This window comes from Cyrtonyx montezumae, unplaced genomic scaffold (genome assembly GCF_038088225.1).
Source record: "Cyrtonyx montezumae isolate F1298 unplaced genomic scaffold, pur_monq_1.0 scaffold_3, whole genome shotgun sequence".
Lineage (NCBI taxonomy): Eukaryota > Metazoa > Chordata > Aves > Galliformes > Odontophoridae > Cyrtonyx > Cyrtonyx montezumae.
In genome coordinates this window covers 133,282,037-133,296,950 of record NW_027072034.1, presented here as the reverse complement: position 1 = coordinate 133,296,950, position 14,914 = coordinate 133,282,037, and the positions used below count along the sequence as shown (strand labels likewise).

The following is a 14,914-nucleotide window of genomic DNA, read 5'->3' as shown; positions in this document are numbered from 1 at the left end:
TAGAGCCCAGACTACATCTTTCATTTTTGACTTTACTCTCCTGAGAGTGTCTTGTTACCATCCATCAGGTTTCAGCAAAGCCCTTTAATGGGTAACTCAACTGACAGTATCTGTTTGCCATTTGTTTTCTAACAGACTGTGGCTTTTGATGGTGTTTCTCAGGTGGTAATGGAGAAAATGTTTTTGCATTTGGTATTCCGGCTCTGTGCTTTTTGGGTACTTTTTTTTTCCTACAAGGGTGTTTGGGTTTTTTTTTGCACACACTAGATGGCAGTGTGAATGAGTAGAACATTCAGTTGGAAGAGACCTTCAGAGATTAGGTCTTAACTGCCTGACCACTACAAGGTCAACCAAATGCTAGAGCATAATGGTGTAACACAAATGTCTCTTCAACACTGTCAAGCTTGGGGCATCAGCCACCTTCTGAGGAAGCTGTTCCAGTGTTAGACCACTGGCACAGTAAGTACGTTTTTCTTAACATCTAATCTGAGCCTGCTCTTGCACAGCTTTGTACCATTGCTGTATGTCCTATCATTGGTTCCCAGGAGAAGAAACTGCCATCTTTCCCTGCATTTCTTCTCCTCAGGGAGCTGCAAAGAGCAGTGAGGTCACCTATGAGACTCCAGACTAGACATGCCAGGAGTTCTCAGCCTCTTCTCATAGGACACATCTTGCCACCCTTTTAGCAGTTCTGTTACCCTTTTCTGGAAGTTTTCAAGGACCTTAATATTATTTCATTATGAAGACCAGAACTGCACACACTATGGTGAAGCTGCATCGATGCTAAATGTAGTGGGAGAACTGTCTCAGCTGGCATGCTCTGCAGTATTTAATGCACCCTCCAAAATGTACTTTTCCTTCTTGGCTGCCAGGGTGCACTGCTAGCTCATACTGAGCCTGCTGTCACCAGCACCCCCAGGTCCCTTCCTGCTGAGCTGCTCTTGATCCACTGTTCAGTCCACAGCAACTGCCATTTTACTTAGTGGAAATCGATGCCCCAGTGACCACCCAATGCTCTGTTCTACCTAGATCCTCTTGCAAGGCTTTCATCAATGATTAATTATAAAGGGTTGCGTTCAAATATATTCCAAAATAATCAAAGCTCCCTCCTGACAGAATTTGCTAGAAGTTTTCTTTAATGAATCAAGGAGTTTGTAAGATAGCAAGTAATGCTCCAAGTGTTTTTAAGTACTACAGCACAGACTACTCTTACACATTTCTCTTTCCAAATAAAACAGTGGATTTAAACTGCTTTCTGACATATTTTTTTTGGCAGGTATTAAATCTACAAAACAGAAGACTAGCCTTTGTCAGCATCCAAAATACTGTTTTTAAAAATAGACTCTTCCTATCTTCTAGCTGTTCTTTTAAAAAATTTTTTATTATTTTTTTTAACATGAATTTGGTGTTAGGAATGTCAATTTGACATTGATTGCCCTTCTGTTAACCTATGAATATCTGTTTTGAGAATGTTATGGTAACTAGTAATCCAGTGTTATAATCTCATTATGTTCTATACTTAACTTTTCAAAATATTTATTTTCAGGAGCTATATTAGCTTTTATGTTGGGGTTATTCCATATCCCTCTGGATGATTGTGAAGAACTGTATCACAAGTTGGGATCAGATGTTTTTAAGCAGAACGTTATTGTTGGAACAGTCAAAATGGGCTGGAGCCATGCATTTTATGACAGTGGTATCTGGGAAAAAATGCTCAAGTAAGTTGTTTGCACTTTTTTTCTTGGAAAAAAAATATATAGTTGATTACTACAAGTCTGGCCTTCATTTTTGTTACTGTCTCTTTGGTAAGCAAATTTTTAAAACCAAAAGAAGTATTAGTGTATATAGTCTCACTCATTTGAAATAGTTGTTTTAGTATTGAGTAGAACATTGAAAGCCTTTAATGTAATTTTTTTTTTCAGGAACAGAGTAAGCTGAAAAATCAGTGCACTGATTTCTGATTATATTTCTGAATGCTTGCCATCTACTTGATCTGACTCATGGATCTGCATCAAATTTTACTTAGCCACGTGCTATGTTTTTTTTGCAAGCAGATATAATAACTGAAATAATAAGTTGCAATAGGGGTATTAAATCTTGGTTAAAATCCCTCAATAGTGCAACTATTTCCTATTCCTATAAAATAACAAAAACCTGTCAGAATTGTAATGGAAAAAATATTCACTATGTTGAAGTTGGCAGTGTAAAGGTATATACAGATGTGTTGACAGATATTTGGGGATAAAGGTTATCAGAAGAAATAATTATTTACTACGTGCTCTGTTATTTTCATTCATTTGTATTCATATTGATAGTTCAGTTCTGTAAAATTTGTAGTGTAAGCTGGCACTTCTACTGAAAGAACAGAGATGACTTAATGTGAGGTAAGATGTAAAATGGTAAAAAGCTTATCTGGATAAGTAACAAGTTTCTGATAAAGGCCTGTACTTCCCAAGTTGTAAGCATCTCACTGCTTTGCTGAAGAGAAGCTTCCAAGCATTTTTTTTGTGCTTTTGCATGTTATTAGGAATAAATCTATTGATGAAATCAATATCACTTTTTTCTTCTGAGAAATCTAGAATTTCTTGTTTGCTCAGAGAATAGGTTCGATTCCTAGAGGTCCCTTCCAACCCCTATGATTCTGTAAATTAGGAACCTGCAAAACACTGTCACATGAACTAATTTTTGTATACTTTAATTAAAAGTGAAACTTCTTTGCAGCTACATATAACACAAGGGAAATAAAGCATGCTACTCACGTACAGTACACAAAAGCAAGGCAATTATATTATTCATAGATTATATTAAAAATTAAAATACTGAGCATAAAATCTTATCATAGAATCATAGAATGGCTTGGGTTGAAAGGGACCTCAAGGTTCATAAAGTTTCAACCCCTCTGTCACAGACAGGCTTGCTAGCTGCTAGATCAAGTACTAAATCAGATTGCCCTGGGCCCCATCCTGGTGTTAAACACCTCCAAGAACAGGACATGCACAACCTCTCTGGGCAACCTGTTCCAGCACCTCAGCTCTTTCTGTTTAAAAACTTCCCCACTGCATCTAACAGAAGGGATATTTAGAGTAGTATAAAACTATTCCCTCTCTTCCTGTCACTAACTTCTCTTGTAAAATGTTTTCTCTCATATTAAATTATTTTCAGTCTTGGAAGGCTGCATTGAGGCCTCCACACAGCCTCTTCTTTTTCAGACTTGAACAAACCCAGTTCCTTCAGACTATCATCACAGGAGAGATGCTGTAGTCCTTGGATCATCATCTTGGCCTTCCTGTGGATGCTCTCCAAATGCTGTGTTGGGGGCCCCAGACTTGCACACAGTACTCCAGCTGGGGCTTCATGAAGGCAGAACAGAGGGACAGTTGCCTCCCTCTCCCTGCTGGCCAACCCTCTTCTGATGGAATGCAGGATGTAGTTGGTCTTTGGGCTTCAAGCACACATTGTTGACTCATGTTAAGTTTTTTAATCAACTACAACCCCTAAGTCCTTCTCAACAGAACTACTCTCAAGTTCTTGTCCCAGTTTGTATATGTGTCTGGGATTACCTTGCACTTTGCTTTTTTGAGCCTCATTAGGTTCAGAAGGGCCCACCTTTTGAGTTTATGAAGGTCCCTCCAGATGGCATATCTTCCTTCTGCTGTATCAACCAGGTTGCTCAGCTTGGTGTCATGAGCGAACTTGCTGAGGGTGCGCTTAATCCCATCATCTATGTCTTTAATAAGAATGTTAAGGAGTATCAGACCCAGGGTGGACCCTTGGGGAACACTGCTCATTCCTCGCCTTCACCTGGATGTCGAACCATTGACCACAACCCTCTGGCTGTGAGCTTCCAATCAATTTCTTATCCCCCAAATAGTCACCCTTCAAATCCTTCTCTCTCCAATTTAGAGATAAGAGTTTATTGGTGGACCATCTCAAAGGCCTTGCAGAAGTAGGTAGATGAAATCAGTTTCCTTCCCTTTGTCCTCAAATGCTGTCACTCTATCATGAAGGTAACTGGATTAATCATCCACTCATGCCTTGTATGCCTTGATGTGTCTTCCAGGAGGATCTGTTCCATGATCTTCAGAGTTGAGACTTGCTAGTCTTTAGATCCCTGGGTCCTCCTTCCTCCTTTTCTTGTAAATAGGAGTGCTGTTTCCCTTTTTCCAGACCTCAGGAACTGCTTTCTTATTCTGAGGGATGGAGAGCTCTTCTGCTCTCAGAAAGGCATCCTTAAAGAGTAGCCAACTTTGGTCCACTCCTTTGTCTCTAAGGACTTTTTCCCCAGGAGAAGTCATATTGACAAATGACTGTTAACCGAATTTTGCAATGTTGAAGGGAGATGCTATGCCTACACAACATTTCATCCAGAAAGTAATCTTGCTGAAAATAATCAATTAATGCTGCATTCATTCATGAGGCATATTACAATATAGGTTCAATTTCTGGAAATTACAACTGATTTTTCTTAGATTAACATTCAGAGTGTTGGACGATATTAATTTTCTTACGTATGTTAGTTTTATCTTACTGATTCCTTCCATTACAGTTCGAAGAATGATTCTAACCGTTTATTTTCACTACTTGGTGAAGAAAATCATACTTGCGTATCAGTTTTATAATGCAGTATTGAATTGCATTTTCAAGGAGCACATGGCATATTGTTCTTGTTTTTCTGTTTTCTTTTTAATGTTTACATGAACTTCAAATTACGTTTAAGCACCCGCTCCATAGGCTTTTACACCTTTACTGTAAGCAAACACCAGTCAGAGTTGCTAAGAGATTATTATCTAGCATGCTAATAGCCTCCAGTGTCTAGTACCTGCTTACAGTACCTGGAAGGTTATGTTCTCATTAGTGATCAGAATACAGAATATAAAAAAAAATTGTCTATAAAATGAATGCTAAATGCAAACTGAATTATTGTTATTGAAAATATTCTTCTAAATCGTGAAGGATAGCACATTTATTTTCTTAGTTTTTGTTCTCAAAATGGAAAACATTTACTGTTATTCCTCTTGGGCTTCTTGACAAGGTTGCTGATTTTTTGTATTATTAAATGCAGCCGAGTACTTTGTTTTGCTTTCATGAAGTAGTTGAGTAATCGTGATGATTTTTGGTTATGTGATATAACGTTTTGGTTACGTGAGTAGCTGAATCAAGACCTCAGTCACTTTCAAACTCATTTGCAACACCCTAGGAAGTATGAAGCACTGGTCTATTGAAATTAACTGCAAAAACCTGATTGTTGAAGTGAGATCCAAGCACTGTTTCTTCTAAATGCAAAACTCTTATAAGGGGTTATAAAAACGTCTTTTTTTTCTTTTCATGATAAAACTCATGGAGTGTTTTAATTTCACTTTTATTTGTAGAGAAAAAATGGGCTCAAATCTGATGATTGAAACTGCAAGAAATTCTAAATGTCCAAAGGTAAGTACAGTGTTCTAATGTAAATACTAATTGTATATCCCATGAGTACTTGTTAAGAGTCTTGAAGTATTATCAGGAGAAGAATATTGTATAAAAAAAACAAGAGTACTGATAAGCTCTGCAAGCATCTGCATAAGATAGCCTATGCTTGTGAAGAAATTCTCTAGAAAGTTTAAGTTTCTGTATCAGATTCTCATGTTTTCAGTTAAAACATCTTCTAACTTACAGTATTAGGTTTGTAAGCAGAAAAATGGTTAATGGTTCTATGTTCAGATGGAGGCTGGTGTGGAGTGATAGCTCCCAGGGGTCTGGTCCATCTTGGGATCAGTATGCTTTAACATCTTTATCATTGACATAAGTGATGAGATTGAGTGCACCCACTGAAGATTTGGAGACAGTGCCAACTTGAGTATTACAGTTGATATGACACAAGGAAGGGATGCCATCCTAAGGGACCTTGACAGACTTGAGGTATAGACCCATGTAAAACTAATGAGGTTCAACAAAACCAAGTGAGAACTGTTGCACTTGAATCAGTGCAGTGTCAAATGTATACGGACTGGGAGAAGAACCACTGAGAGGTAGCCCTGCCTAGAAGCACCTGGGGGTCCTGGTGGATGAAAAACTGGACATGAGCCAACAGTGTGCACTTGCAACCTGAAAGGCCAACAGTATCCTGGGCTGCATCAAAAAACATGTGGTGTGCAGGGTAAGAGAGGTGACTGTATCTCTACTCTGCCTTCATGAGGCCCCATCTGGAGTACTGTGTATGGATATGAGGCAAAGAAAGGCATGGAGCTTTTGAAGTGGGTCCAGAAGGATGGCCACGAGGATCATCATAGGGCTGGAGCACCTCTTGTGTGAAGACAGGCTGATGGAGCTGAGCTTGTTCAGTCTGGGAAAGAGAAGGCTCTGAGGAAACCTAGTTATGGCCTCGCAGTATTTAAAGGGAGATGTGAAACATGAGGAAAATCAACTTTTTACCTAGTGATACTGCAAGGGGGAATGGTTTCAAACTAATGGAAGAGAGATTTAGATTAGATGTCAGGGTGAAGTTTTTGACTGAGAGGGTTAGTGACGTGCTGGAGCATGTTGTCCAGAGGTGCTGTGGATGCCCTGTCTCTGAAGGTGTTCAAGACAGGGCTGGATGGGGCACTGGACAACTCAGTCTAGTGTTTGATCTAGGGGTTGGTAACCCTGCCTGCAGTGTGGGAGTTGGAACTAGTTGATCTTTGGGGTCGCTTCCAACCCAAGCCATTCAATGAAATGCTTATGTCAACCTCCTTAAGTTTTGCAGAGGTAGCTTTCAATAGAGGAGAATTCTAGTGTCTGGAGACCCCATTGTGTCAAATGTCGTATTTTTTACTGTGCAGTAAGAGAAAGGAGTCTCTATTCTCTTCATCTGGATAACCAGGTTTTCTCCAGTCTTGTTTGTTGGCCCTGAGGTCTCTTCCTCTGCCTGACAGGCACCAATTAAATGGAGAGACGTTATATACAGAAACAGCATGCAAGATGAGAAAGCATGGCTATTTTATTTTTGGTGAAGGATAGGGTGTGAAGAGAAAAAGAGAAATATAATAGTGTATATTTCAGAACAATCTGTAATTAACAGGTGCTTTGGTGTCATAGGACTATATTCAATGCTTTACTGTTAAATGGAAGATATTCACATTTTTCTAAACATAGAAACACGTGCTTGACTGACTGCGTTCCTAGTCCATGTCTGAAACAAGGACATAAAAAGGATGGAGTGGTGTGTTACTTTCTGAGAGAGAAGCTATCCTGCATTGACTTGAAAGTTATCTTTGAACTGGGATTTTGGCCCCATTCCATGTTCTTCAGTAACAAAATGTGAATATAAATAGAATTGAAACTAGATGTTCCTAGTAGTGACTCCGTAGTGCCTGCACCCTTTACAAGGCCAGTAAAATCAAAATAAAATATACAGTTGTGTAAACTGTGCTGCTATTAAATTCCTAAAGGGATGGGTACTTTTTTTTCAAAATGTGCTCAGCATTTTAAAAGTTACACTTCAAGAAATTCAAATTTGAGTATAAAAAAAAAAAAGGTAAGAGCTCAAGCATCGATTTAGTAGGGTTTTTTAGTTAAAATTTTTGAAGTATTTTTTTCCTTAAAGTACTTAAAACCTGGCCCTCCTTTTGACAAGACAGAAGTATTCCTCTGTCAAATGGTGGAGTGTGATCATGCATACAGTTTCCTTCTGTCTTTTCACATACAAGTAATACTACTTGTTTTTTTAATTTTTTTTACAAAGGTGAGCTTACTGTAAATGAGATGACTTACTCTGATGAGGAATGGAAATGAAAACAGTGATATCACAGTGTCAGCTGCAAGTAATGCTGGTGCTGAGTAGTGTTTCACAGGGAAAAAACCCTACTCTATAATAAACAGTACACAAAATAGAATTGAACACCCACTTGTCTGCTGTAGGGTATTGTTCTGAACAGTGTCAGGCAGACTGGCTGCATCATCACTGAAAGGTCTTGCATATTCTAATGCTTATCCATAATTATAGTTACACCCACCTCATGTGATTATATCTGGAAAATATGCTGAATTTTGCAGCCATACATTTTTTTTAATGGAAATACAGCTTTGACTTTGTGACTTGAAGATGTTTTGGTATCCTTCCAAAAATAAAAAAGGGAAAAGATATTGAAAGAAAATCTTTCAGAGATTATTCTTTTTTTGAAAGAGATTCTTTCTGCAGTCCTTTAATTCCAGTTGCAATGTTAGGTAATTATTTTCCAGGAGAGGTTATTGATGTGTCATATACGTATTTCATGCCATGGTTATGTTGTTGGATACCAACCTGTGGGGATTGTACTTGGTTCTTGTGCACTTCTCACATTTTTTAAGGTTGCTCTTTTAAAGCACGTTGAAGAAATTGGATTTTGATGAACTAGTATTTCAAACAAAACATACAGGGATATTTTTTCTACATATTTACCAAACATGGAGAGTATTGGGTTGGCATGTTTTCTGTAGCAGTAACATTAAGTCATTTATAAGTGTGAAACTTTTTAGTTGCCTAGCTTTCTGTCTAAATATTGGTGGATAGATATTGGTAGAAATAAAATAGAAACAATGAGAGGTTTAAAAAGGCATTCTCTTTAGGGAGGTTGTGTTGTTCTGTTAGTGGTTTTTTTTACTTTATCTTTTAAAATTTAAATAGACATTTAAAAAGTTAGTAAATGTGCACTCAGCATAGTTCCTGGTAAGTATTGAATGTATTGAATTTTTTATGTTTGGAAATTTGCCCTTATCTATTATAACTTGATTTTCTTTCTTTTAATTCACTAGGTAGCTGCAGTAAGCACCATTGTAAACAGAGGAACACCGCTGAAAGCATTTGTTTTTAGAAACTACAATCACTTCCCTGGCGTTAAGTCTCATTATATGGGAGGCTGCCAGTATAAACTATGGCAGGCCATTAGAGCATCATCTGCTGCACCAGGGTACTTCCAGGAATATGTTTTGGGCAATGATCTTCATCAGGTAAGCTGAAGTCTGATCATTGAGTATTTTCCAGCATTATACGTGGAAAAATCAGAACTAATCAAATACCTTTGTAGCAGAAAAAAACTCCTGGGGCAGTTAGGAGCAAGGAAGGAAATTTCTTTGATGTGTGTAGCATTTACAAAACAGGAGAATGGTATTGGCTTAAAAATCTTAGACTTCCTGATGCAAACTTCAGTTCTTCTAATGTTCCTTTCTTCTCTGCCTGGAAGGGAACTTTATATGAGTTGTAAATGGCCTTGGACTTCCTGCTTACAACTGGTATTTCATTCAGCACTATTTCACTAGATGAATGGTGTGGCTCAGAGTGTGAAAATTTCAAATTGCATGTTTCAGTGCTCCTTTTTATTTCTGAGTTACTTGTTTATGGTCTGCTCTTACTTCTGAAAGCTTAAGTTCTACGTTGATTCTCAAAAGTTCAAAAGCCAAAAGAAATAAGAGATGGTATGGCAGTAAGATTAAAGTCAGAGGACAACTGCAAAAGAAATTCACTTGAGTACGAAGTAAAGCATCCTATTAACAGTGAATGCTATTTTACTGTATTACAGCTTGTTTTGGTGACCATGAGTGGTAAATCAGAGGAAAATTTAACTTCTTACATACATTTTTATAAAAAACTTTGTTATTGTCCTCCAGTGCCCCTTGATTGTTTGTTCTATAACTCTGAATTTGAAAGAATCCTTTTTACAGCATATATTTATTTAAAAGTAGTAGTGCTTATTTTGGAAAAGCTGCAATGACTGTGAAGGATGACTGAATCCAAGACCTTGAGCAAAGACAGTGTAGGATTGCTGTCTTTCTAAAGAAAGCATCTCTTATATTTCCATCTTATTAGTTCACATGATGGCGTTAGTCTTAACTAATGGAAAGCTATGCTGGCATGTCTGTGTGAAGTGTACCATAATTAAGCACAAATATACTTGGATCACATCCAGAATTTCTTATGGTATTTATTAAAATACTATAGAATCTCATTAGCATTATCATATACATAAGTGATACTGGAGTTTAAGACTAACAAATAATATGCTAAGAGTCAATAAACAGAAGCATTGATAGAAAGGTAGAACAGGTAGAATGTAACTTGAAAAATCACTGTACTTAGTCTGTAACAGTCCTGTAAAGAAACTGAAAGCAAGTCTGTGCATTTTCTGCCTAGTTTGAGCTCTCCTGCTTTATCAATGATATTAAGAGAGGGTAAAAATACTTGAGGAAACTGTAGGCCATGGTTTGGAAACTCAGAGCAGTGTGAGTGCAACGTACTAGGGTTTGAGGGTATCTAACATTTCATATAGATTTATTTTTCCAGTGCTCAGTTTCTTGTTCTGTAACGTACACAGTTGCAGTTGCTGAGGTTTCTGGAAAGGCTAATGGGAAGGTCTGTTGTAGACCTTATCCATTTCTTTTAGTGTAAGATAACTTTTTAGTGTGTCATGTACTTAGATTCATCCAATCTGAGTGAGTTATCTAATTTTAAACATTAATTAATGGAGGTTGTTCATATTGACAATTGTGTGTGCATTCCAAGAACACCAAATGCTCATTAAATGTAATGATGGAAAATGTGATCACAAAAGGTAAGGTTTATTTCAAAATAACATTTGTAAGGAGCTGGCATAATTACATTCAGATATACAAAAATTATTTAAGTTGTGGGTCGTGTTCTCATGAAGGGCAGAATAGTCTTAATGCATCAGCCAGATTGAGAGTGCTTGATTTTCTTCATCTTATGTTTTTTTTCCTTTCTGTTTAGGGCCTTTTAGTGTTTTTTGTTTTTGCTTTTCTTTTGCATGCTACATCTGATCATCCCCAAAGCATTATAATCAAATACTGCCTGAAATAAGCAAATAAGTCATCTTAACTTTTTGTAAAGCTAAAAAGGGAGTGACATCAGATATTCTGAAATCTTGAAACATGGTTATCTTCCACCTGTCCAAGCAGAACTGGAAAGAGAGCTGGTTTAGTCTTTGGAGCTGCTCCAAGCTGCTCCTTAACTACTTGATCGGTCAGGGTTAAGCTATGCAAGGCACTTTTCTTTCTCTTCTCACCATCTTACCCCCTCTTTCCTTGAACTGAGAGCACATCAAAGTCTGTCTGTGCTCCTATATGAAGAATAGCTGTATAATATGGTTTTAAACTTGTGCAAAGTACTTAACTGCCAGACTTGTGTGAAATGTATTACAGTGAATAGTAGTACTGCCTATGTTCACTTGAAGTCCATTTTTCCAAACTAAAGAATATAATTATGTTTAATAATATTACAGATCAGGTCCAATGTTCTCAGAGATATGTACAGCTAGAATGACATCTTGTTCACTTTCCTTACCTGGAGGTCTTTAAACAAAGCCCTTCCACGTGATCATACCAACACTGCCCCACAAACTCGATGCTCTTTCCTTAAATCAGTCTATTTGATGTGTTTGGATTGCTAGAGAGCTTGCTTAATTCTTAAGGCTGTAGATTTTGTATTCTCTTTCCAAGGAGTTGTTCACCTTGGTAAACTGTGAATTAAATATGTTTTCAGTATTAAAACAGTTTATTGTAGAAGTACTGGATGCTAGGTTTTCTATTTGTTCTTCTGTCTCATCTGAGAATCTGTATTCTTTCCAAGCATGGTATCTTAACAGTCTTGAATTTTCAGGTTCTTCTAATTTGTTGTCTTTTGCCTTTCAAACCTCACTGATTTTCTTTCCCAGATTTCATTTTTCTTAGCACATGGGATGTGCTTGTTTTTTAATAGACAGCAGGCTAGCAAGGTGCTATATGGCAAATGCTACTTAACTATTTGCATGCAGATTTGTATCTCAGATATAATTTGCATCAGCACACATTCAAGCTACCTTGAATTACCTTGTTTTGACCCTGAGGGAAGAGCATTCATATCTTCAGGAAACTGTCACATACATGTCTTTGAATGTAATGGTACTGCAGTGGAAAATGTAAGATGATCAAGGGGATTTATTTCTATTAAGTATCCAAGATGAATTGAAAGCTATGTATGCAGAAATATTTCTAAATGGAGTACTGAATTCAGTAATATTCCTTATTAGCTTTGTTGCTAATATTTCAGTTTCATGACTTTTTTTCAAATAGGTTAATTTAGCCCTTAATTATAGCTCTTGTTAAGTATTAGTAGCTGCTGTCAAGCATCATTATTGTGTGCACTGTGAGCTGTAACTGGCCAAGAACCGTAACGTGATGTATTGTGTATGATGCTATCATAGCTTACATGGAAATGCTTATTCTGTTTAAGCCTGCACACAAACAGACGAGGCTGCTTCTGATCTACAGAAACAAATGAAACACACCATTGTTGGGCAGCAGCACCATGATTTTTTTTTTAATTCATCAATGCAGTATGCATTCAGTGTATGCCAAAGGCTCTGGCACTGTAGTACAGTGTAAGAAATATGGTATTTTGTGTTTTTTTTAATCAATTGGAAACTTGTATTAATTTATCAACATAATCTTTTCTGAACATAAACTATGCTAGTTTAACCTTTGTGTAAACTGCTTCTGCAATGCTCCTATTTCTGCATGATTCCAAAAAATGGAGGAGGCCAAAATCTGAAAACACTTGTAAAAAAAAGCCTTTGAAAACTCAGAATGGTAAAATCAATGAGATCTGTTTCTCAGCTTTGAAGTTTGGGACTCTAAAGGATTTTTGTATCCATACCAGGCTTTGTATTGGCTTATCACTCAATTGTATGTTTAAAACTGAATGAAAGGCACTCTGTCAGTTATTTGACTTCAGATGTGTGGAAATACTGATTTGACAATGGAAACAGTGGATTTCTTTTTTTTCATAGTCAATTCTGCATATTCTCTTCTTATTTTATCTTGATTTTGTTAAAACTTGATGCTTTTCTCAGGGTGCATGAAAAAGCTGGATGAGAGCTATGCGTATGGCTGAGATTAATTCTTAAAGATTTTGTCTAGCTCTGGCTGTATGTGCTGTAACCGTGCCTGAGCTGAACTGTGGCTTTTCACTTTAGCACTCGTGTTTCCATACGTACTTATATTTATACATGCATGTGTATTTGTGTGCACACACTCATGCCCTTTCTCTGGGAACATTCCAGTATGACTTCCTGTATTAGCCACTGTAAATGTTTGAGAGGATTGTGGTGTTTTAATTTATTAATAAGTTAATAAATTATTTCTATAACTCGTCTGATACAACTGCTGAAAGATGTTTCTGGGTGCCTGAACGCTTTGTTTTTATTTGAGCAGTTGATAACTTGATGCCAGATTTATTAAATTTCCACCAAAAATAAGCAGTTCAAAAAAGACAAATAGCAATATTTTCATTCAGGTCAATCGTGCCATGCTATCTTGTTCCACTCTGTCAAGAAGGGAAAACAGTGCAGCTGTTGGTAGATGAGGGGAGGAGGATTAATATTCTTTGTGGTTCAAAAGAGGAAGACATTAACATTCAAAGGGATTTAATCCCTGTAACATGCTTCTCCAGAAACCGTGCCAGTCGAGAGAGACCAAGTCATGATGTCACAGTATAGAAGCTGTATTGCCACAGATCAGCTTTTTGATATTCAAATCTATTTAAGAAGTGCAGAGGATCTCTTAAGCTTCCTCCAGGCCTGCTACAACCAGTGTTTATTTTTTCCCCTGCTTCTCACAGAGGGATTCCTCTTTTCTTCCGTAGTGTAAAAAGCATTTCCTTTTTAGCTATTTATCAGTGTCATTTCAGTAGACAGTGCAGTATGCTGAGCAAATTGCCAATTAATTAATAGAGCAATTTGTGATTTAACAATCACTATGCATGCTTCACTCACTTGATTTTATGGTAAAATCTAAACTTGTACCACAGGACTAATAGGGCATCGAGAGGATGGGAAGAAACTTCACAAAGCCATGTATATGTATTTTTTTCTCAAAATAAAATATACTCTTTAATGCAACTTTTTCTTGTAGTACGTTCCCATGATTTCACTGCTTTGTTACAATTAACTGAATAAAACACTAGTGCTGACTTACACTAGTGTTCAAATAATATTTTCCTGACTTGAGTAAGATCAGAGACTGAAGTGGTTAAGAAACAGGCAGCTAGTCTGTTAGCTGAGCTTTAATAATCCAAGAGTAACAGTAAATATGGTGAGAATATGACCTAGAAATAAAAATACATATACAATAATATAATATGTAACTAAAATTTCAAGTTTCACCTCAGTAGAGGGGGAGGAAAAAAAGCATTTTTCTCATATTCTTCAGGCTTCTCCTTTCCTTTTAGTTGAGGGTAAAACTGCAGACATTTCATGTTTGTTGCTTGTTATGGGAGAGGCCTTCAGAAGTGATTCACTTAATAGATCCCACCCTAATTGGTTTTACATGGTAGCTTTTAAAATTAGATGCAAGGGTACTTCCCAGGCTCTAAGAAGACATAGAATATAGGTCACACTGGAGTTCTTTTCATTCTTAGGATATGCCACGGTGATCAACATGCACCAGAGCTTATACAGACTGTGCTTTAATAGGTGTATCTTGTTCTCACAATGACAGAAACAAATATTTCTTTGTTTCTCTGTCTACTTGTTGCCATACACATTTCATTCACTACATGGGTATATGCAGTTCTTTTTCTCCTGCAGGTTCTATGCTGAGCAGCTCTTTAAGGTGAATAGCCAAGGGGCATCTTAGCAGCCTTCATAAGCCATCTTAAAGGACTATTTACTGTCTGTTATACCTGTGGTTTTTATTTTAAGCTGTACATCTGTTTAATACAGACTTGAAAGGAACCTTATTTCCTTAGGAAATAGCCTTGTGATGGTCACTGTGGAGGACAGCCTAAGAAAGTGCCGTTGCTATTGATGCAGTTACCTCTTCCTTTAAGGAAAGCTTGTTTATGATATATGGTGGCCTGATGCATGTTGCAAGTAATCACTTCATGCTTTGTCACATGCCATCCACTCTGATTTGCCTTCTTCACTGT

General features: G+C 37.2%; 1 protein-coding gene across 1 annotated transcript in view; it reads left to right on the top strand.

Moving 5' to 3' along the window:
• PNPLA8 (patatin like phospholipase domain containing 8) overlaps positions 1–14,914 on the top strand; it is a 32,233-nt gene that overhangs the window by 7,986 nt on the left and 9,333 nt on the right. Inside the window, exons 6-8 of the mRNA XM_065743437.1 lie at positions 1,547–1,718; positions 5,370–5,427; positions 8,752–8,946. Coding sequence (XP_065599509.1) covers positions 1,547–1,718; positions 5,370–5,427; positions 8,752–8,946 — 425 coding nt within the window. The remainder of the gene's footprint in view (positions 1–1,546; positions 1,719–5,369; positions 5,428–8,751; positions 8,947–14,914) is intronic.